The following is a 24,918-nucleotide window of genomic DNA, read 5'->3' on the forward strand; positions in this document are numbered from 1 at the left end:
CTGCACTATAGAAAGAAAATGGCAATTCAATAATTGAGATGCGTATATTTTGCAAGCTCATAAATTATTAAACGATATGTAGTCGCCAAATAATTAATTTAAATTATTTTAAGTACAACTCTCTCTTAAGCCGGGAATATGGGATGGTTTTCTTGCGAAGGGGTTGTAGCTCTATAATCGAAAGGCGCGTGGTTTAAGAGTTTACTCTTAGAATATAAGCTATACGAATAAAACTACTATTAACTTTTTTGTAAAAACTTACAGTTTTTCAGTGATTTACGAAAAACCGCTTCATAACATGCATTTTTTCACGAATAATTAAAATCTTTGATCTGTAATAACTTAAAAAGTATTGACTTATTTTATTAACTTTATATAATAAATTTTGCTTTTAATTTGTTCTTTTATTGATTTGTGCAGTTATTTTTAATAAAATAATTTTCACCCCCGAGAAGGGACGGTATCCACCCTCAGGGTAAAGGCGCAAGGTGGTACCATGTCACCTTTGTTTCTTGACGTATCCTCTAACCACTGACTAATTTTCGTGAAAATCGATGAAGGTTCACCGAAATTGAAGGTAATCGTTGATTTTTACCTTCAGTGACTGCACTATACAAAATAAATTGCAATTTACTGATCTAAATGCGCGTAATTTGGAAGCTTATAAATTATTCAATGATATGTAGTCGCCAAATAATTAGTTTAATGCATTTTAAGTATAACTTTCTCTTAAGCCGGGAAGATAGGGTGGTTTTCTTGCGAAGGGGTTGTAGCTCAAGAATCGAAATGCACGTGATTTAATAGTTTATTCTTAGAGTATATAAGCTATAGGAATTATATCCGCAATACGATATATTTTAAGTTTTCTCAGCATTTTTCTCTTAAGTTTAATCAATTAAAGGGTTGTTTGGGGGTGAAGGGGATGAGCTCAAAAATCGAAACTATATAATTTCAAGAGCTCATAAATAGCTCGTAATTCTGCCGCAAAAACCGATTCAATATTCCTATTTTTAAGTAAAGTATTCCCCACTAAAGTATCAAATTCCTGCTCAGTGGAACGAGCTCAAAATTTTTAGTTTGCGGAATATGAGAGCTCATAAATCAGGGCTATTTGTTTTTTGATTTTTGCAAGTGGGGGGGGGGGGCAGCTCAACACGGGTGATTTATTCTTGATTCTCACGAATAGTCGAATGTATAATCTGTTTCTAGGCAGAATGTGAAGCAATTGTTTTAAGTGTTTCAGCGGTGTTTGCCGAGAGGCTCACCGCCAAAGGCATCAAAGTCATAGATCTTTCAGTAAATTGTTTTTACCGACAGAAAGTCGGGGGTTTTATTTATTTTAGAGTTGGAATATCGATAAGAGCCTTTGAGTGTGTTTATATAATCCAGCAAGTGTTCTTATAGCTGACTTAAGCATTTTCCATGAGAACGGGCCTTTAGCTGTGACTACGTCCGAGTAAGCATTTTTTTGGTGAGAAAAATGGGTGGAGTGAAATATTGAGGTCTCTTTGTGTATTCTTTTCATTGATTGGATGAGCTGTTTTGGTATACGCCAAAGGGATTACCCTGGTGCGTAATTAGCAACTTCTTATTGATTGAGTGTTTTGGATCTGTTGTTGGTAGAATGGGAGGTAACTTCTTTTTTTTTTTTTGAAAGAGGGAACCCAAGTTTGAGGAGATCGGTCAAGTTTAGTTCCATTAGGGCAGCCATCAAGTTAAGTTTTGTCTGGCAGAGAGAAAAGTTGCCGGTGCCTCGGGCCGCCAATATGCGGTTACCGGCAAAGTTAGTAGTGAAGTTCCAGTTAAGTTTTTTTTTGCTATTATATTGCAGAAATAATTGTGTTTAGTTAGTGTTTACCCCATCATGGCTTAAACAATCTACAGACCACCGCGTTTTCGCCATTTTAAGCGAACGCGATATATTTGTACCACTGTTGGTGCCACCGTTCTTTACAAGCAAATAGAAGTTAAGTTTTCTTTTTGTGTTTTCAACACCCTAGTTAAAGCACGGAGTTGCTTTCATTTTAGTTTAGAGTTTCATTCTAGTTTAATGAACTAGATAACAAGATTCTTTTGTTTAATATTTTTGTTCGAGTACCTAAGTGCTAATTTATTTAGACAATGCTGAATTTTTCTATATAAATTTTTTTATGAACTATGGTTTCATCAAATATGTACTGTTGCTGTATCAGTCATTTATAAAGTGACTTTAAAGTGAAGTGAAATCGCGCCTTGGACTTAACCACCAAAAGAACCAGGACAATGATTGTAACACAAGGTATAATTTTTTTGTTATGTAGAACTTTTCTTTCATTTTTTTTTTGTTTGGTAATTTCGATCTCAAATTGTAACACCATGAGATCACAGATTCGTAAATTCATTTTTTGTTTTAATAAATAATGTTTTATTTGCTAATTACCACCTTATTATTTCTCTTTTCCTTCTCTCTTGAATCGTAAGAACAATAAAGAATTTGCTGAGTATAGTATAGAGTGGACAAGGTAAGTCACACCATATTTGCTGTAAATTTAAAGTATATTGTATATTTTTTATTTGACTATGTTTTTTTTGTTTTGTTTTGATTTATCTATCTTTCGTTTATTATTTCTATTTTTTGTATAAATTTTTGGTTCCCATTAGGTAACCAGTGGCGCCCAATATTTTATTTTATTTTTTTTTGACATCCTTATTTTAATTTTTCTAATTTTTTATTTTTTTAAGCTAATAAGAGTATTAGGGGAGTGCATTTAGATTTTCACTTCGGAAAAAATCAAACAAGATAAAACTTTTTGTAATTTCATTAAGAAATGTTTAATAAATAACATATCAAAAAGTTCTACTCGAGAAGTGGGTGCTTCATTTTTTATTAAACAAATGAACAGCGAAGTTAGATGTTTTTTTAAATAACTCCGAAAATATAATTTTTAGAAAAAAACTGACTTGACCATTGAAAAATTTAGAAAATTTTACAAAAAAAACCTTATATAAAGATTTTTCTAAAATTAAATCTCTAGCTTCTGTAATTTTTTATTTATAACGCTAAAGTCACCCTTCTTACACACATTGGCGCACTGTAAACTAGCGTTGGAAGAAGTGCACGGTTGAGTTTTTTAAATGTAATTCTTTAACTAATGGATCAAAAGAAATTTTACAAATTGGACATGAAAGAAGATGAAATAAGCTATCTTATGGTTGTAATAAAAAGAAATAAAATGTATGGACATAAGTACGGTGTGGGCGGAAAATGAGCCTTACATGAATTTTGTTTAAAAATGATTTAAAAATGTGTAACTAATACAATTTTACTTATATAACTCTCAAATTTGCACAACTTACCTCTCAATCATCTTACTAAACGATGTTTTATTCAAAAAAAATCTCAAAAATTTAATTCAAATAATACGATGTCTCAAAAAATGTAATTTTTGAAAACTTCGTAGTTTTACAGAATTCCTACCAATTTAAAACGGTATTACTCAAGTTTGAATAAATCTAATACAATTTTTTTGATATTTTTTTAAAGCTTAGGATGTAATCTTTAAAAAACACTGAATTATTTTAGTTTAAAAATGAAATAAACAATTTCTTTTTGAGAAAATTAAGAAAGATAACAAAAATGTAATACAAAAACCGAAAATTACCAGCTGAAAAAATGTATATACAGAGTGATCAAAACTTTTTTCTGTAAAACTTACCTAAAATACATTTAATAATAAGCTTCAACAATAATAAATGTTCAACAAAAAAATTTTTTTTAGCTCTTATGCTGGCCACTCAAGTGGCCACTAATTACAGTGGCACAAACAAGAATAGAACAAGTAAAAGAATATATATATCTAGGACAAATCACTAGATTAAATAAAGAAAATCAGACCGAAGAAATAAAGAGAAGAATAAGGTTGGCCTGGGCATCATTCGGAAAACTGTCTTATATTCTAAAGAACAGAAAATACCCGCAATACCTAAAAACAAAAGTCTTCAATCAATGTATACTCCCTGTTTTAATATATGGCTCTCAGACATGGACGTTTACAAAAGAGAATATGGAAAAAATAGCAAAGACAGAAAGAGCCATGGAAAGACAAATGCTGAACATTAAATTATCAGACAGGAAAAGAAACGAATGGATCCGTAACAAAACAAAAGTGAAAGACGTCTCTACCCAAGTAGCAAAGCTTAAATGGAAGTTCGCCGGACACACCCTACGGCAGAAGGATGAAAGATGGACTAAGATGGTAATACATTGGAGACCATGGAACCACAAACGAAAAAGGGGAAGGCCACAGATCCGATGGTCAGATGACCTGAAGAAACACACTGGGTCAAAATGGATGCAAATTGCCCAATATAGAGAGGCATGGAAGAAGGAAGAGGAGGCCTATATCCAAGGACGAATGTTTAGGGCTGATTAGATAGATAGATAGATAGCTGGCCACTCACTTACTGATATCGAAGAGGCCGAGCGACTGACAGGTGGTTAATTGAAGCCAAAATCACCACATACATGCAGTTTTCGTAAAGGCGTTGGCACGCTCGATCACAAAACTGCATGTGTGTGGCGTCTCAACTGCAGTTCATTAACTTAACTACTCAAATAACGGCCTTCAGTCCTGGCCTGCATGCCATGGCCTCTTCGATATCCGTAAGTGAGTGGCCAGCATTATATAGTATGTCTGCGTAACTTGGAACTTATTGATAACTTTTTTAATATCAATTTTACGAAAAAAAGTTATTCTTTATAAAATACTCTCATCTTATATAACATAAGATGCAACCATAAAATATCAAATTTTGTTAATTTTGTACGAGGTATGTCAAAAAATATGAATTTCACTCAAGAGTAAAGTACCTTTATATTTCACAATATCGAAAATTTTTATAAAGAAAAGTTGTTTGGAATTAAAAACTATGTTCCAATATGTAATTATATCCTTCTAGTCGAAAATTTGTTTTTTTTTAATATTGTTTCAAATTAATTATACCCAACATCATTAAATTTTCACTTATTATTTATGATAACTGTTTTATTATTAATTTTATGAAGAAAGTTATTCGTCATAAATAGCTGTGCATGGTCTAACACTTAATATGCAAATATAAAATATTATATTTTATCAATATTATTCTCATTGTTTCGGACAAGACTGTTTGAATTGTCCCGTTTTAATGAACAAGAAATTGAAGAAAGCGAAGATGTCAGCGTAGTTGGAGGTGATATTGAAGAGATGGATTTTGAATAATTTGTTCTTTCTTTCTAATACATTTTAATTTTTAATATTATTGTGAAAATTATTTGTTTATCTTTTTTTTTAAGAATGAAATTCCATATTTGTTTGATTGGATTCTACTTGTTTTTCATTTAAATATTCGCCATTTTGGATCCGCCATTTTGAAATTTAAATTTTTAATATTTAATTTAGATTCAACAACATGTTAAAAATAAAGACAATAAATGTTTTAGAAAAATGTTCTTTTTTATGTTCTTTTTAGAAAATCCGCATTTTGGATCCGCCATTTTATAGTTTATAATGTTAACATTTAAGTTAGGTTTATCAAAGCTCTCAAAAATAATGTAGAATATGTAGAAATAAATAAATTTTGTAAAGAAATTATGATTTTACAACTATTTTTTAAGTTATCCGCCATTTTGGATCTGCCATTTTATAATTTAAATTATCAAAATTTGATCCAGGTTCAGCAACCTCTCAAAAATATCCACATATATGTAAACAAACACGTTTTATAAAAAAAAAATCGGATTTTACAACTAGTTTTTAAGGATTTTTAGGAAAAATCCGCCATTTTGAATCCGCCATTTTGAATTTGCAAATTGTAATGTCAGATTCGGCTTCAGCATAATCAAAACTAAAATGAAAACATTTTTTATCAAAATAAAATGATGAATTAACCCATATTCTTAACATTATTTACACAAAATAATTGTTATTGTTTAAACAATTAATAAACAATTAGCGGCGAAATTTGTGAGTAGAACTTTTTACTTTAATATATTTATAAACTAACAAAAAAAGTTTTAGAAAAATATAACCTTGTTTGATTTTTTCCGAAACATTGTATCTTTTCGTTCTAATTGCACTCCCCTATATACTATAAACATCTATTAAAGATCCACCCCACATCTCTTCCGATTCTGAGCGACCGTGGCCATGTCCTTCATTGTGTAACATTTCCTTTCGTGGGACTGTTACAAAGAAAGATAAATAAGTGATAAATGTGTCACTTTTCTTAAGCACATACGCAAATTGTTTTGAATAAAGTAATCACATATACTGTCTTAACCCGACAAACGACGCTTTATACAAATCTTAGATGGACAAATGATTTGCACAAGTCGATATGTGACACTGTTTGTGTTCGGTGCGTCGTTGATTTTGGATAATCGTATAATGACACTAGCGTCATCTAACGTTAAATACTTGAGCCATAGACGTGACACTTTGTGAGATAGGAGTTTATAGTTTTATTAAACTGTTGGTGCAATAAAACCGATTTTAAAATTTTTTGAGTTATGATAAGACACTCTTTTTGAGCAGAGATGCGATATGCCCAAGGGCAGGACAACATCAACGGATACAAATCCGAGAGGTACAACACCCCAATCAAATAAATAAATGTAGGCAATGCAAAGAGAGAACTGCAACAATAATAAAACATGTGAAATTTGTCATATATGCAAAAAGTTTGTGTGTGGGTCTTATTGGGACCGCACAAGTTCGGAAGAGCGACACCTGGTTTCATAGCTCAGCAACATTTTTAGCACTTTTAATTATATTGGCCAATTATATTAGTCCTGGTTACTGGATAATTGTCAAGGCCGTCGCTCAAAAAAAGAATAAGAAAAAGTAAGATTGAGGTTATGTTATTAAAAGTAAACATTGTACAAGCCAGTGCTGGCGCGTGACCTTGAGCGAAAACACAAAGCGACAAATGCAGAATACGAGAAGGTCAGCCGCCACCTCTCGCTTGCCGCTCTGTACTTATGTAGTAAATAAAATTAATTATTAAAATGCAGTATTACAAGTAAAATACAATTAAGTGAATTCACTTTAATAATTGCATATGATATAAATATTGTGAAGCAACATATAATTTACAGTAGGTATGAAATATACGTCAATTTGACAATTTCAATTGACAATATGAATTATTTAAGAAATATGTTAAGAAAGTTGCAAAATTTCTCTGTTATCCCTGTTATGTATCCCCTCCAAAATTAAAAAATTTTGCTACTGCATAAATTGTGGTTTAATAATTAAATAATAATTTATTTAAATTAACTAAGTATGTCTTTTATTGGTAGGTATTAACTTAATATAGGTTTTTTTCAAGTAAAAAAAGGATACAAAAATGACTGGCCATAGAAAATTCTAATACCCGTCATTTTGACCCCTCCGGTGCTTTTAGGTATGCAAAAATGCTGGTGCTTCTAGTGTTAAGCTAAAACCCTTATAACTTACATCTATGTTTCTAGGGCTTACATTGCAAACCGGGTAGCAGACAAACTCACCAAAGTCACTGACCATATATACTGTTGTCGTTCAGGATCTGCAGCAGATACACAAGCAATTGCAGACATTGTTGCTTATCATCTTAATTTTCATGGGTAAGATTTTTTTTGTTCTACAGAGCTGCATGAAACACAGTGGTCGAATTGGACTTGCTCTCTAACAGGAATGCATTTCCTTTTCAATTCAGGTAAATAGCCCAGTAAATGAACGGGAAATTCGGCGACACCGTGTAATTTTCAGGGGCAACTCCGAATTGCATGAAAATTTGGATATAGGTTCTACTTACCCTCCACTTCAAAGTTGAAATTGTGCCGTTGGCTGCTTTTACTTGGGGGGTGACAGTCACCCCTTCTCGGGGGTGAAAAATCATACATTCAAGATAAGACCGGAAATGGATAAATTGACTGATTTTAAGCAACTTTTGTTCTATAGAGTTTTTTTACGTAAGTCAATACTTTTCGAGTTATTTGCCATTGAAAATGTTGATTTTTCGACAAAGAAACTACGTTTTCAGACGATTTTTCGCAAATAACTCAAAAAGTAAATATTTTATCGAAAAAAATATCCTTAGCAAAAGTGTAGCTTATAAAAAACCCAAAAAAAAATGGTGTATCAGTAAAGTCTATCAATCAAATAAAAACAAAGTTGTAGCTCATGAAAAATACATTCTTATTCGTCTAATTCCTAATCGAATATTTCAAGGTGAAATCACCGAAAAATTAAGCACTTTTCGGGAAAACCCCATTTAAACTTTTTTAAAGTGTTTAGAAAAAGCTTTTTTTTAATTGTTAACAAAAGTTTTAGCATTAAAAATAAGCGAGTTACGCTTAAAAAAAGTTGGCCCTCTTTTTTTTTGTAAAAAATCATGAAAATCTCGCCGTGTTTAGCTCCAAAAATGAAATTAATCGCTACCGCTTTACAAACAATTTACTTATCTATCTATTTTTTATATGATCTGTCAGTCTCACCGGTTTAAAGTGTTTATTTTGGAAATGGTTATAATTGAGAAAGCTTGAATGGTTCACTAATCACGAGTGTATGAAAATTTTGAACAGCCGTATCTTAACCAATTTTTGTCTTACGGAGAAACAAAATAAAACTAGTATATTAATTTATAATAGCAAAACCTACTTTTTTTACTCTTTAAGATTTTTCTTATCACTAATACTTTTTAAGTTATTTTGAAAAAATGAAATTTTTCAAAAATTTTTAGAAATTTTTTTTTACTATAAAACCAAATGTTTTTAAAAATAAGCATTTTAAACCAATCAAACTTACAGATCATATAAACAATACACATACAGTTAAAATAGATGGTAAAGGCAAACGATTAATTTTATTTAGGGTGCTAAATAGAGAGAGGTTTTCACGATTTTTTTTGCCAAAAAAAGGGGCCAACTTTTTTTTCAGCGTAACTCGTTTATTTTTGATGCTATAAACTTTTGTAAAAAACAAATAAGCTTTTTTTCGATACTTTAAAAATGTTAATAAGGTTTTCCCGAAAAACGCTTCTTTCTTCGGTGATTTCGCGTTAAATTATTCGATTTGGAATTAGACGAATAAGAACGTATTTTTAATGAGCTACAACTTTGCTTCTACTCAATTTGTAGACTTTACTGGTACACCATTTTTTCGTTTTTTTATAGGCTACACTTTTGTTAAAAATATTTTTTTCGATAAAATATTGACTTTTTGAGTTATTTGGGAAAAACGGTCTGAAAACGTAGTTTTTTTGTCGAAAAATCAACATTTTAAATTGCGAATAACTAGAAAAGTATTGACTTACGTAAAAAAAATTATAGAACAAAAGGTTCTTAAAATAAGTTAATTTATCCATTTCCGGCCTTATTTTAAACACGCGTTTTTCACCCCCCGAGAAGGGGTAAATGTCACCCCCCAAGTAAAAGCAACCAACGGCACAAATTCAACTTTGAAGTGGAGGGTAAGTAGAACCTAAATCCAAATTTTCATGCAATTCGGAGTTGCCCCTGGAAATTACACTCCAAAACGGTCATTTATTGGGCTAAAATGGGTCTGTACCGCAACAATGCAAGGAAAAATTCGTTTTACAAAACAGAACTTTGATTTCACGAACAGGAACATTTTGGTGCATTCCTGTCCATTTGGACCACTGATTAAACATAACAGAAAAGTATCAAGTGTGCCAAGTATTCTGTTGATTTGAGCCGTTGAATGGTGTGTGAATATAATAAAATAATGTTTTATATTATGTTCTATAGATTTAGTTACAAATCACATTTTTTATAATTATTGGGATGGACATTTAGAAAAAAATCATCAACAATCCAGGCGCGGATCCAAGGGGGGGTCAATGGGGTCAATTGCCCCCTCCTTGAGACTTCGCCTGGTGTCGCCTTTTTTTAAGAAAGAGATAATTATGATTGAAAATAAATAGGGAGTTTTGTGTCCTGTTGACAACTGAATAACGGAATGAAACATAAAACAGAATTCCTTCTCCTGTTCTCGGTCTTACTGTATGGTGTCGAGTCTTGGACTGTGAATAAAATCGATCTACTTACCTAAATCGCCTTGAGGCTTTCGAAATGTGGTTCTATAGAAGAATTTTAAAAATATCTTGGGTGAAGAAAATTCGAAACTCCACAATACTAGAAGGTCTCAGCAAGACTACTGAGATTATAGAAGGCATCAAGAAGAGAAAAGTGGAGTATTTTGGACATGTAATGAGAAGTTTCAAATATAGGTTGCTACAAAATATTATGCAAGTGGAAATAGAAGGCAAACGCAGTCCAGGACGAAAAAGCACTTCGTGGTTGATTTAGGGTGGCAGTGAATAAAATTAAGATAGCTATGATAGTAACCAACGTTCTGAAAGGACATGGTACATGAAGAAAAATAAAGTAACAGCCCATACCTAAAAAGAATGCTGCGTACGCGAGTGACGAGAAAATTTTTATTTCATTGCCCCCTCCTTGCTAGGTTGCTGGATCCGCCGTTGCAACAATCCTTCCTCTTTCAATAGTAACATCCAATATACAGGCAGCCAGATTGGAAGGACTAAAGGCAGCTGGAGTTTTCTTGGATATCAGAAGGCTTTTGACTCCGTTTGGCATAGAGGATTATTATATAAACTCCACAGAATGAAATGCTCCCCTTCTATAATATGGATTGTTGAAGAATTTCTTAGAAGACGCAAGTGTATAGTTAAAATCAATGAAACATTCCCATTCATTTTCAATGCAACAAGGAGTTCCACAAGGTTCACCATTCTCCCCTCTATTGTATAATCTCTATTGCAGTAACATCTGCGACAATATACTAACCAAGACATTTGCTGATGGCACTGCAGTAATATCATATGGAAAAAATTTAATAAAGACAATGGACTTATTGCAGAGGCAGGTGGATGACACAATATCTTGAGCAAATAAATGGAGATTAACAATAAATCCTTCTAAAACAAAACTAATAATATTTAACCATAGAATCCAAGATCATTCTTCAACTATAAACATATGTGACAATATTATTAAACCCTTCCAAACTGTCAAGTATTTGGGAATAGAAATAGACAACAAATTGAAGTTCAGCCACCACACAGCAGTTATAAAAAGGAAAATTATAACTAGAGCAAAACACTTCAGAAGTTTAACATGAGGGAATTACGATTGAAACCGCAGCCAATATTTATAAAATGATTTGTAGGTCCATGGTGGAGTACGGTTCTACAATTTTATATAATTCTAAAGGTCCTGTCAAAAATAATATAAAAGTGGGTGAAACAGCTAGCCTTCGACAAATCACTAGAATGCGTCATCCTGATAATCCACTTCATAATCCATCAAACAGAATGCTGTACGATAAAACTGGAATTGAACCTATTAATGAGAGACTCAATAAGTTGTTTAAATATTTCTCATTAATGACAATAACAAAAATTTGATTGAGCCCCACATTGTGAAGATACCAGAGGACAGTGCCTGTAGATATCCAGGAAGAACTCTTTTTGAAGAAATCTGCTACACATCATGACAATAAACAACTCTATATAAATCATCATCTGTTATTGTAACTAATTGTCTAGTGATATTATAATTACCGACACATACAAATACTTTTTTTTAATTATTGTATTGTATTAATATTATCAAAAAACATTTAGTGTATTAATGTATATTAATTGTGTAAATTGGCTGAAAGACTTCGGTCGATGGCCTTTTGGTACATTGTATCAATAAAGTAGTCTCTCTGGGATGGACACAGTATATTTTGCTTGTGTACTTGGACCCTTTTTACAAATCGGGTGTTGCACTCACCAAGTATTTTACGTAAGACATTCTGATTTTTTCTTGCTCACAGCGGTATCTGTTGTATATGAGCCACCTGTCTGAATGGATGGGGCAGATGCGGCAGATTGGTTTCGGGAGTGACACTATGCCAGGAAGGAGTGAGTTTATTTGTGTCTTGGTTGGTTTAGGTTTAAATTAGTTGTTTTTGTTTTTCAGCATGGTTTTCTTCTTCTTAATATCAGGCGAAACTTGTTAGTCTCTGTCACTTGGTCATAAAGCCTTTGTACCATACTTGGTTTTTTTTTTACCTCATAGTATGGTATAACTAGACCCAAACCCAGACATCCAAAGTGAAAGTTATCCTCCAACACCAAATTGTTCTATATGGTCCACATAATGTTCAGAAAAAGTCACGCCATTTTGAGTGTCGGGTTTGGGAGGGGGGAGAAATCGGAAAATTCGTAGTTTTTTAGGTTTTTCGTCAATATTTCTAACACTATGCGGTTTAGCATGAATAACCTTCTATACAAAAATCTTCTACATTAAATTTGAAATAAAAAAGGTCCTATGCATAATCCTTCTAAAATGAACGGTTCAAAAGTTACGGAGGTAGTATAGTATAATTGGTCCAAAAAAAGGCCTAGCCCAGACATCCAAAGTAAAAGTTTTCCTTCAACACCAAATTGTTCTGTATGGTCCACATATTGTTCAGTAAAAAGTTACACCATTTTGAGCGTCCGGTTTGGGGGGGAGATGGGGGAAAAGTCGGTAAATTAGTAGGTTTTTTACGTTTTTCGTCAATATTTCTAAAACTATGCTTTAGCAAAAACAATGCTCTATACAAAAATGTTCTACGTGAAATTTAAAACAAAAAAGGTCCTATACATAATTGTTAAACTGATAAAATTGATAAAATCAACGGTTAGAGAGTTATGGAGGGTAAAAGTGGAGGTTTTCGATACTTTTTATATTCTTTGGGCAATTTATAGAAATTTTCTTTAACAGGATTGTGTTTTGTAAATAAAATTTGCTATTTCAGTGGCCAATGATATGTTAGTGATAAGCCCTTGAAGAAACGTCAACCTCACCACCCAAAATCATCATCAATTGCCCAGATAATATAAAAAGTATCGAAAACCTCCACTTTTCACCCTCCGTAACTCTAGAACCGTTGATTTTATAACAGTTATGTATAGAACCTTTTTTGTTTTAAATTTTATGTAAAACATTTTTGTATAGACCATTGTTTACGCTAAAGCATAGTTTTAGAAATATTGACGAAAAACGTAAAAAAAACTACTAATTTACCGACTTCTCCCCCATCTCCCTCCCAAACCGGACGCTCAAAATGGTGTAACTTTTTACTGAACAATATTTGGACCATATAGAACAATTTGGTGTTGGAGGAAAACTTTTACTTTAGATGTCTGGGTTAGGCCTTATTTGGACCAATTATACTATACTGCCTCCGTAACTTTGGAACCGTTCATTTTAGAAGGATTATGCATAGGACCGTTTTTATTGCAAATTTAATGTAGAACATTTTTGTATAGAAGGTTGTTCATGCTAAACCGCATAGTGTTAGAAATATTGACGAAAAACCTAAAAAACTACGAATTTTCCGATTTCTCTCCCCCCCCCCCAAACCCGACACTCAAAATGGCGTGACTTTTTCTGAACATTATGTGGACCATATAGAACAATTTGGTGTTGGAGGATAACTTTCACATTGGATGTCTGGGTTATGCCATTATTTGGATCAATTATATCATACTATTATACTCTAATTATTAGAGTCCTGTGACTTCAACGAACAACCAACAGTAGTTCTTATTGGTAATTTTAGGATCTCTTCTGGTTCAAATTTCAGTTGATGAGTGAATTCCTGCATTACATCACTTAGCACAGTGAAATGCCATAGTATGTGTATGACAGTCTCTTCTTACATTTCACACTTTGTGCACCATGGTTCATTCATCTTACCTAGTTTGTATAGGTGGTTGCTTAAACAGCAATGTCCAGTCACCATTTTAGTGACCATTTTGATCTCTTCTTTATTGAGGTTTATCAAATTTTTCTAGAGTTTTTTTATCAATATTCTTGATTATTTTTTTAATCTGGATTTTCTCTTGAGTAGCTCTCCATTTATTTTGATGATGCTCATTTTTCATAGCATCTTTAGTTATTTCACAGAAAGGTTCTGGGCCTTCAAAGGTTTCCTGAGCGTTGGTTCGCCAATATATCTGCTCATTCATTCCCTTGCACCCCTTCATGACCCGGCACCCATATTAGACACTTTATTGTCTTTTGCCAGGTTGTTGAGGAGATCTTTTGCAGTACCTCACCAGTTTTGATTTTGTGAGAGGGTTCTTTACTGCCAGAATAGCAGTTCAGCATGGTATCAAGGGTCTGTTCTAGTTTGTCTTCCACTTCTTGAAAGATTCTTTCTTGTGCAGTGATTGAGTTATGTGTGTATATGTTACAGTTCAAGTTGATTCTCAGTTAGAGTTGACTATTCCTAGTTCGAGTCAACTCCAACTAAAACGAGCAGTAAAAGTTGATTTGAAAAATTTAATTCAACTTTTACTAGTTTGAGTTGACTATTCCTGGATCGATTCAGTAAATGTTGATTATACAAGTATAATAATCTCACACAATTACGAAATTGCAAAAAATTATTTTATCTTTAAACTCCAATTTTTCTAAATTTTAAATAGGTCAAACTTCTTGGGTGTATTGATAATACATAATATACAGAGTGTGCCAAAGAAAACAGTCCAACTCGATATTTTGAAGTATTTATTAGATTTTAAGGAAATGACGAAACAGGTCGATTTTTGATCTAAGGGGGACACATTTTTACGGTACATACATTTGTCATTTGTCAACCCCCTTTACTCCACCCCCTTATTTTTAAATCGGGAATAGGGATTGTGTACTAGCTCATTTGAAAGGTTATTTAATTCTCTATTCAGTAATATAAACATTACCATAATTTTTATACAGGGTGTCCAAGAAAAAAAATTTAATTAAATTAATTGACACAAAAAGAAGAATGTATGTAATTTGTTTAATTCAGAATACATTCTACTGCTGTCACAAAACAGAAAAAAATGTTTTTTGATAAATAAACATTGCTTTTTGCTTAATTTCAATGTTCAAGCTGTTTCAAGTTTCAAGCAACAAACAATGTTTATTTATACAGCAGTAGAATGTATTTTGAGTTAAATAAATTACATACATTCTTCTTTTTGTGTCAATTAATTTAATTCAAAATAATTTTTCTTTTACACCCTGTATAAATAATTATGTCAATGTTGATATTACTGAATAGAGAATTGAATAAACCTTTCAAATGTGCTAGCACACGACCCCTATTCCCTATTTAAATAAAGGGGTGGGAAATGGGGAAGTGAGGGGGTTGACAAATGATAGATGTATATACCGTAAAAATGTGTCCCCATTAGATCAAAAATCGATCTCTTTCGTCATTTCCGTAAAATCTAATAAATACTGCCAAATATCGAGGTGGACTGTTTTCTTTGGCCCACCCTGTATAAAAAGAATTACAGAAGGCCGAAGATCAATTTTACCGACCTTATTTTGATCATAAGATATTTGATCAATTTTTATGCTAGAAACTTTTTTTTAAAGGTCTAATTGTATACTTAAAAAAATATTCTGTAAGTTTTCCTCGAAAAATGCAAAGTTTTTCCGTTATTTGGCTTTCAATATTTCAAATTATGCGTTTGACGAAAAAAACTAACTACTCTGGGCTAATTAGCAAAATTCATGGAAAAGTTATTTACCAGCAATTTTATTGCTGGAATCGAATTATAAGATCCTATATATTAATAATATAGGTATGCAAAGTCCGCAGATAGTGTGCTACTTTTTTAATAAACAAAATGGCGCCGAAAAATCATATTTTTTTCAATTATTGCTCTATAACTCCGAAGATTTTAACTTTACAACTAGAACACCTTAATAAAAATTCACCGCAATTAAATTCTGCATAGAGATATGTTTTTCACGATTTGCTCCGACGAAAATTTTCCTCGGAAAATGCGGGTTTTCCTAACAAAAACTCTAATTTTCAAATAAAGTTTTAGGTAAGTAATTATTAATCAATAATTAAATAACTTAGTGACATCAAAGCTTTCTTGGTATAGATTGTAATTCCAGAAGCCGGTGAAAATTAAACGAATATTTTAGCAACAATTCAATTGTTAATTAACAAATTGCGATCGCAATAATAACCAAAATAATCATGATACATTGATCAAACTTATAAAGATTATAAAGATGAGATGCTTATTTAATATTTTATCGACAAAATATAAATTTTTCTTTTTTTTGCATAATCTTTAAATATTGAAAAAAAAATAGTTATATACGCTGGTCTAATTAGTAAAGTACAAAGAAAGGTAATTTACCAGCAATTTTATTGCTGGAATCGAATTATAAGATCCTATATATTATCCAGCAAAGTAAATATACGAAATCTCCGTTGTTTATAATTTGTTTTAATTGTTTCAAAGCTTAAAAGTGAGTCTATGGTACAACCTAATTACTCACAAAGAATGTCAAAAATTAGTCCAATGGTTATATTTTAATCAAAGATTAAAAATACTTTTTTTTGTAATTTTTAGCGCAAACGTAGGCCTGATACAGAGTCGGAGCTAAAATGTTCACTCGAAGCGACTGACACGCAGCATGCATTATTTATTAAAAGTGTACATCACGCGGCTGGTCGTCGCTCAGAGTGAAAATTTTAGCTACAGTACTGTGTTACTCTACTTTCGCGCGTGTAAATTACAAAAAAATATATTTATAATCTTTAATTAATATATAACCATTAAACTGAGAATCGATATTTTTTTGTAAATAATTAGCTTGTACTTCAAAGTCACTTCTACGCTTTGAAAGAATTAAAAAAATATATAAACACAGTAGTAATCGTATGTTTACTTTGCTGTTTCATAACTTTTTTACAAATGGTTGCAAAAAAGTTTAAAAGCATTCATATTAAAGATATTTAAAATGCGCATTTTAGCTATTTTTTAAAATTATAATATAATAAAAACTTTCTGAGAAACGTTAATTTGTTTATAACTATTTTTTTTAACATTTAAAGATTATGCAAAAAAATAAAAAATTCATATTTTGTCGACAAAATATTAAATAGACATCTCTTCTTTATAAGATTTCAAAGCTTGATCAGTGTATCATAATTATTTTGGTTATTATTGCGACCGTAAATTATTAATTAACAATTGAATTGTTGCTAAAATATTCGTTTAATTTTCATCAGCTTCTGGAACTATAATCTAAACCAAAAAGGCTTTTAAGTCACCAAATTATTTAATTATTGGTAGATAATTACTTATCTAAAACTTTATTTGAAAATTAAAGGTTTTGTTGGGAAAACCCGCATTTTCCGAGGAAAATTTTCGTCGGAGCAGATCGGAAAAAATGCGTCTCTATGCAGAATTTAATCACGGTGAATTTTTATTTTGTTATTTTTGTTGTAAAGTTAAAATCTTCGGAGTTATAAAGCAATAATTGAAAAAAACACGATTTTCGTGCGCCATTTTGTTTATAAAAAAAGTAGCATACTATCAAAGGACTTTGCGTACCTATATTATTAATATATAGGATCTTATAATTCGATTCCAGCAATAAAATTGCTGGTAAATAACTTTTCCCAAAAATGGCCTATTCTCCGGTAATCAGCCCAGACTAAACCTATAACATGCCGTATCTCAGTTTGTATTGGTTGTAGAAAAATTATAAAAAAAATTTTAAAGCTACAGTTTTTTATTTACTGTATAGTTTTTGAGTTATTCTCAAAAAACCCTCTAAAAAAGTCGATTTTTTCGTCGAAAAACTTACTTTCAACCGCGAATAACTCGAAAAATATTAGTTTTACGAAGAAAACGTAAAGAACTTTTTTTTCTTAGAATTACATTTTCCATCGATTTCCCTGGTTAAAATGTAATGAAAAATTCCAGCCCTCGAGATGGGGTGCAACTACCTCTAAGGTTTTAGCGTACAGCGGCATGATATAGAAAATGATCCTTGGGCTATTCCCTACCTTTGTGAAAATTTCAAGTTAGCGGCATGATATAGAAAATGATCCTTGGGCTATTCCCTACCTTCTGTGTAAATTTCAAGTTGTGTGTGTGTGTGTGTTTGAGCATTATTGGCTTCGGAGTCAATGTCCATTCGCCATCTTACCTTTTTGGGATTATTTGTATTATTTATGCGGAAGCTCCAAAGGAGTGCTTCCTGCTTTCTACTGATTTGTTCAGGTATGTATCCAATCACAATCCTGCTCCAATTTTACAAAGAACTATTTTATATACCTATATCTAATTTTTCATTTTTTTATGTATTTTTTTTTATTTATTTATGATAAACGAAAAAATTGCGAGGCAAAATGCTTCATTTCCTGGCCTATTATCCAGTAACATTTAATTTCTAGAATCGGTTGTTTGTGTGAATCAACTATTACTAAATGGCATTAGGAAGAGTACCTATACTTTAACTAGTTGGAGTCTACTTTTACTAGTAAATGTTGAATAAAAATCTTCATTTTATATTTATAATCAACTTTTACTAAAACCAGCCGTTTGAGTTGACTCGAACTAGGAATAGTCAACTCCAACTGGATAATCAACTTGAACTGTAACATATATATTAAAGAGGATGGGGAGGGGCATGTCACTATCCTGAGCCAGGCCACTAGTTTTTCTTCTCTATCGACTCATTTTTCCCGCCATCATGACATACAATTTCCTATTTTGCATCAATCACGAAAATTTTTACTAGGTGGTAATCTATGAACTATCATAGAGTTTTGACAACAGATTTATGTGACTCACTGTATTATAGGACGAGCTCGAGTGCAAGTCCCAGGGCCCCCGCTACCATATGTGCAAAGTGTGCAATGCACACGGGCGCCATCCTTTAGGGGCGCCAAAACTCAGGGTACAAAATTGCAAAAAATTTGAAAAAAAAAACAAACAAAAGAAAAACAAAAATTAATTTTAAAATAAAAGTTGAGAAATTAAATAGGATTACGTATAAATAAAAGAAAAACATGAGAAAAACAGAATACTTCGGCCATATAATAATTAGAAGACCTAAATTCCATCTACTTCGCCTTATAATACAAGAAAAAGTGAAGGGAAAGAGATGGATTGGTCGAAATTAACTTTCATGGTTGTGAAATATTAGATAAAGGAGACGAAGGTATAATAAATACACACAAAATTTTATTAGTAGGTATATCATCCAGTTACTGCCGATTCCTATATGCAAGACCATATCGGAAGTCAGGCAATTTAATTTATTTTGTTATGATTTTATTATGTTTGTTTCATTTTGATATTTTAGTGTACAAATAATAGTCCATTTACTCACGGTTTTTGCTGTGAATTTTAAAGAACCGCTTGCATTGACATGAAATACACATTGGCATACATAAATACACATAGCTAACAAGTCAAAGAAAAAAAGTGATATTGTGCGGATGTGTGCTTTTGCACTGGGGGTGGGTTCCACCTCTTCTCGGGGGTGAAAAACATACGTTAAGCCTGGAATTTGATAAACTGAGTAATTCTAAGGAACTTTGTTTCTATAGAATTTTTTCACTAGGTTAATACTTTTCGAGTTATTTGCGAATGATTATGTTCATTTTTTAACAAAAACCCTGTTAGACGGTTTTTCCAGAATAACTCAAAAAGTAAGTATTTTATCGAAAAAAATGCTCTTATCAAAAAAATAGCTTACAAAAAGTTTAAAAAATGGCTGGCATATGAAGTCTGTAAACCCAGTAGAAGCACAGTAGTTGTAGCTAATGAAAAGTAGGTTCTTATTCTTCAAATTCCAAATCGAATATTTCAACGTGAAATAACCAAAAAATGAAGCACTTTTCGGGGAAAACTCATTAAAACTTCTTTATAGTGTTTAAAACAAGCTTCATTTGTTCTTTAAAAAAGTTTCTAGCATTAAAAGTAAGTAAGTTATGCTCAAAATAAAGTTGGTCCCTTTTTTGGCAAAAAAAATGTTTTGGACAAATTTTTTTTATCTTGCAATAAATTGCTTTTTTAAAATAGCTTAAAAATGATTGGTGATACCAAAAATCTCACGAAGTAAAAAATGTAGGTTTTTCTATTTTGAATATTTTGGATTTTTTGTTTTCCTGTAAAACAAAAATTTGTTAAGATATGGATGTTCAAAATTTGCATACACCCGTGATTAACGACTCGTTCAAGCCCTTTTGACTAGAACAGCCTTTTCAAAAAAACCACTTTCAACCGATGAAACTTCAGATCATATAAACAATACATAAGTAACTTGTAGTGAAGCGGTAACGATTAATTTCATTTGGGACGCTAATTAGGGGGTGATTTTCACCATTTTTTTTATCAAAAAAGGGACCATCATTATTTTTAGCGTAACTTACTTACTTTTGAAGTTATAAACGTAAAAACCAAAAAAGAATGTTTCACTTTCACTTTTTATAAGCTTATTTTTGGTAAGAACATTTTGTTCGATAAAATACTTACTGAACTTACTGAAAAACCTTTATAGAACAAAAGTTGCTTAAAATTAGTCATTTTATCCAATTCCTTTTTTGAACATTTCTATGTTTTTTACCCCCGAGAAGGGGTGAAACTCACATCCAGGGCAAAAGCACACATCCGCACAATATCACTTTTTTTAACATGTTAGGTATGTGTATGCCAAATTCCATGTCAATGCCAAGCAATTCTTTAAAATTTTGAGGTTTTGCAATATTTTACCGTGAGTGACTGGACTATAAATATGACTTCTAAGGTTCAGTTTTTTGCTTTATTTTAAGCACCTACCTACCTAGTACCTACCTACCTACCTACCTTCCTTCAAAAAATAAATAGAAAAACATGATCCAAAATGCATTAAGGGGCGCCAAAATCCTTTTTTGCACACAGGCGTCAGTTACCCTTACGGGGGCCCTGGCAAGTCCTGTACTTATTTGTTTATTTTCGTGTGGCTATTTGATGGAATTATGGTCGGCTATGTTTTATAAGGGATGTAGGACGAATCTTTCATATATAGTCGGTTCGCTAAACTCAGACGCAACTGGCTAGATATTTTAGTCGATAATTTTTTTGTTGTTAATTTTGCAAAAATTGGCAAAATTACTAACTATTTAGTGATTATTAACTATTTAGTAATTATTTTTTGCCAATTTTACTAAAATTGTCATAATTACCGACTAAAATATCTAGAAAGTTGCGTCTGAGTTTAGCGAACAGACTATACCTTAAAAAATGGCATAGTTTGGGTGATTTGGGTTCTTATGCTGCTTTAAATGCACTAGTGCTTTAGCTAGAAGGCACTGTTCTTGGCAACTCGGTCCGTTTTTTATTTGTTCCACAAAGACCATCCACAGACATGGCATTGTATTTGTAATCTTGTGTGAATCTAACCAATGAAGAGTTTATTGCACATGCACAGACTCCTTTAATTATGATTCTTTTAGATAGATGGATACTTCTGTTCTACTATTATATTGAAATTTTTGCATATTATTATAAAACTTCGTTTCAAATTAACGTTTCTTCTTTTAATAGTATGGAACTTGGTGAAGAACCCAAAGTACAAGTAGGTGCCGCCATTTTCCAAGAACTTTGCTACAATTATAGAGATTCGCTAATGGCTGGTATACTGGTAGCAGGTTGGGATAAAAAGAAAGGCGGACAAGTATATTCCATACCAATTGGTGGGATGTGTGTTAGACAAGAAGTGTCAATCGGAGGATCAGGTTCCAGTTATGTTTATGGTTACGTAGATGCCAACTTCAAGCCCAATATGAGCAAGGAAGAATGTGTGAAGTTTGTCACAAATAGTAAGTAATTTTGTTACAAATTATATAAATACGTTATAAACGTTTCTGCATTAAGGGTGTAGGCACACAATTTTGAACCAATGTATTGTAAATGCATTCATTTTTTTTTCAAATCCTGGAAGAACTAAATATTTTTGGAAAATTTAAACGCGGGATGAAAGATTACATCATTACCGAGGGCCGAAAGTCCCTTAGAATAAATAAAAAGTATTTTTTGAATGAGATATTTGAAATTAAAAATCACACTCAATTTTCTCTTCTTTTTCACCCCTATAACTTATTAAAATAAACATTTTAGAAGTTTTCAGGGACCTTCGGCCCTCGGTTAATAATGTAATCTTTCATTCTGCTTTTAAATTTTTCTTCTTCCTTCTTGTATGTAGGCTTTAAAGCCTGTTTTTTTTTCAATATTAGCCTCCTAAATTGTTTAAATTATCGCACCATTTTTTTTTTTGGTTTGCCAATACTTCTTTCGCAGATCTTCTACCGCGCTGAGCAGATGGGACGTGAATTATAAATGGTAAAATTCCCTCATATTCTTTAGTCTCAGCATCCGTTATGGCTTGCAAACAGGGCCGGCCATAACGGGCCTGCAAGGGATGCACTGCAGGCGGGCGCCTCTGTTTAAGGGGCGCCAAAATGAGCTTTTTTCTGTTGGTGTTATACAAAATACTAATTAAAAAAAACGAAGGGCGCCTATGCTAGTTTTGCACTCGGGCACTTTATACCCTAGCGCCGGAACTGCTTGCAAATTTTAGAAGCCTCGGAGGTGTAACCAGAGAAGGTTCCCATTGTTTTCATTCTGGTGGGATGTAGAGTAATATTTTTAGTGTTATTTTATGTGCTATTAGATTGAAAACTAACACTGTTACTAATAAACCAAGTATAATACCCCAGGCTGTGGGTGAAAAAACGTGATATAATTCAGGAATTTTTGAAACCTATCAGGTGTTGTAAAGGACGATGCCAGGAATAACTTCTACTAAAATGTAACCAAAAATATTGTGCGCTTTTTTTTAAATCGCGATTTTCATTTGTTAAATTTGCAATTTTTATTGATTTTTAATTTTGTAGCTTAGGATATTGATTTTAGAGAAAAACTTTTAAATAGAAAGTTGTAGTAAATTAAAAAACCTACAATTTGAGCTATGGTAAGTTTAATTTCGTTAATTGGTTATTGCAAAACAGCCTGCGAAAGGTCCAAAATGGCCGTTTTTTACAATTGCATTATTTATTGTACAAATATTTTTTTTTATTTTTTAAAGCTTTAAAATGAAGATCTTTCAATTCCAAACATAAAAAAAAATTGTAAAGCCAGATTAACGAATTTGTTGCTTAGATATTATAAATTGTTTATCCCAAGAGGTCAAATGTCGAAGGCTATAACTTTTTGAAAAAAAAAATCATAGAAAGTTGGTGAAACATCCAATCTCCTTCGAAAGAGTTATGTTTTCATATTCTGATGTAAATAAATGCGTAAAACATTTTTAAACCTCTAATTTTTGGATTTGAAAATAAGGGGGCAAATTTCGATATAAACATTTAGAGCTGAAGCGGCCCTGTACATCCTATGAGTTTTTAACTTACATATTATTGTTGCTGAAGATAGAACGAAGGTTTATAAAAAAATAAAAAATTTCTACGACCAACTGAAGCCGAGATAATTTTTGGGTTTGCAAATAAGGGGGCAAATTTCTTTATAAACATTTAGAGCTGAAGCGGCCCTGTATATCCTATGAGTTTCTAACTTACAGATTATTGTTGCTAAAGACGAAACGAAGATTTATAAAAAAATTAAAATTTTCTACAACCAACTGAAGCCGAGATAATTGTTTTTTTTTTTCTTAAATCATAGTGCCTTTATTTATAACAATTAAGAAATTATTTTACAGTCATTGACTAAAGAAAGACTTATATTATCTTAAAATAAAAATTATTATAAAATATAATTATATTTAATTATTAAAAATTATTTTTTAAATCGGTGCTTTTGCATGCGGCCGAATTTTGCAAATCGCCCGGCTCGCTTCAAATCCGCGCCTCGGAAAATTTTTACGTAACTTGTATTAAATGGCAGAAAACAATTTAATAATATTACCATTATAATATACAGTCTATTTACCACTGTATTTGTTTTTCTTTTTAAACTTTTATATGTGAAATCCAAAAAGAATAGTCACTACAAGAAGAAAAAGTTTTATGTATATTATAGTAAGAAGTAACATTATTATTATTATATTTATATAACAATGAAAAAATTTAAAATATAGTTATATATTTCATATATATGTATCATTTTTGTAATATTATTTCTTCAGAAATGAAATTTCACATAAAAGTTTATCAAGAAAAACAAATACAGTGGTAAATAGATTGTATATTATTACGGTAATATTATTAAATTGTTTTCTGTCAAAATTTAATACAAGTTACGTGAAAATTTTCCGACCGCGCGGATTTGAAGCGAGCCGGGCGATTTGCAAAATTCGGCCGCTTGCAAAAGCACTGATTTTAAAAATAATTTTTAATAATTAAATATAATTATATTTTATAATAATTTTTATTTTAAGATAATATAAGTCTTTCTTTAGTCAATGACTGTAAAATAATTTCTTAATTGTTATAAATAAAGACACTACGACTTAAGAAAAAAGAAAACAATTATCTCGGCTTGTAGAAGCAAATCTTCAGTTGGTTGTAGAAAATTTTTATTTTTTTATAAATCTTCGTTTTGTCTTCAGCAACAATAATCTGTAAGTTAGAAACTCATAGGATGCTTCGGCTCTAAATGTTTATAACGAAAAGTGCCCCCTTATTTTCAAGCCCAACATTTAGCTCGGTTTCAGTTAGTCGTAGAAATTTTTTATTTTTTTATAAATCTTTGTTTCATCTTTAGCAACAATAATCTGTAAGTTAAAAACTCATAGGATGTACAGGGCCGCTTCAGCTCTAAATGTTTATAACGAAATTTGCCCCCTTATTTTCAAACCCAAAAATTAGAGGTTTAAAAATATGTTACGCATTTATTTACATCAGAATATGAAAATATAAATCTTTCGAAGGATATTGGATGTTTCACTAACTTTCTACGATTTTTTTTTCAAAAAGTTATAGCCTTCGACATTTGACCTCTTGGGATAAACAATTTATAATATCTAAACAACAAATTCGTTAATCTGGCTTTACAATTTTTTTTTATGTTTGGAATTTGAAGATCTTG

The 24,918-nt window shown here is 31.6% G+C and overlaps 1 protein-coding gene across 1 annotated transcript in view; it reads left to right on the forward strand.

The window, feature by feature from the left end:
- The window catches only part of LOC114327389 (proteasome subunit beta type-6), a 41,681-nt gene that overhangs the window by 12,776 nt on the left and 3,987 nt on the right, over positions 1-24,918 (forward strand). The window contains exons 3-4 of the mRNA XM_028275986.2: positions 7,493-7,624; positions 21,424-21,698. Coding sequence (XP_028131787.1) covers positions 7,493-7,624; positions 21,424-21,698 — 407 coding nt within the window. The remainder of the gene's footprint in view (positions 1-7,492; positions 7,625-21,423; positions 21,699-24,918) is intronic.

Source organism: Diabrotica virgifera, chromosome 4 (genome assembly GCF_917563875.1).
Source record: "Diabrotica virgifera virgifera chromosome 4, PGI_DIABVI_V3a".
Taxonomy (NCBI): domain Eukaryota; kingdom Metazoa; phylum Arthropoda; class Insecta; order Coleoptera; family Chrysomelidae; genus Diabrotica; species Diabrotica virgifera.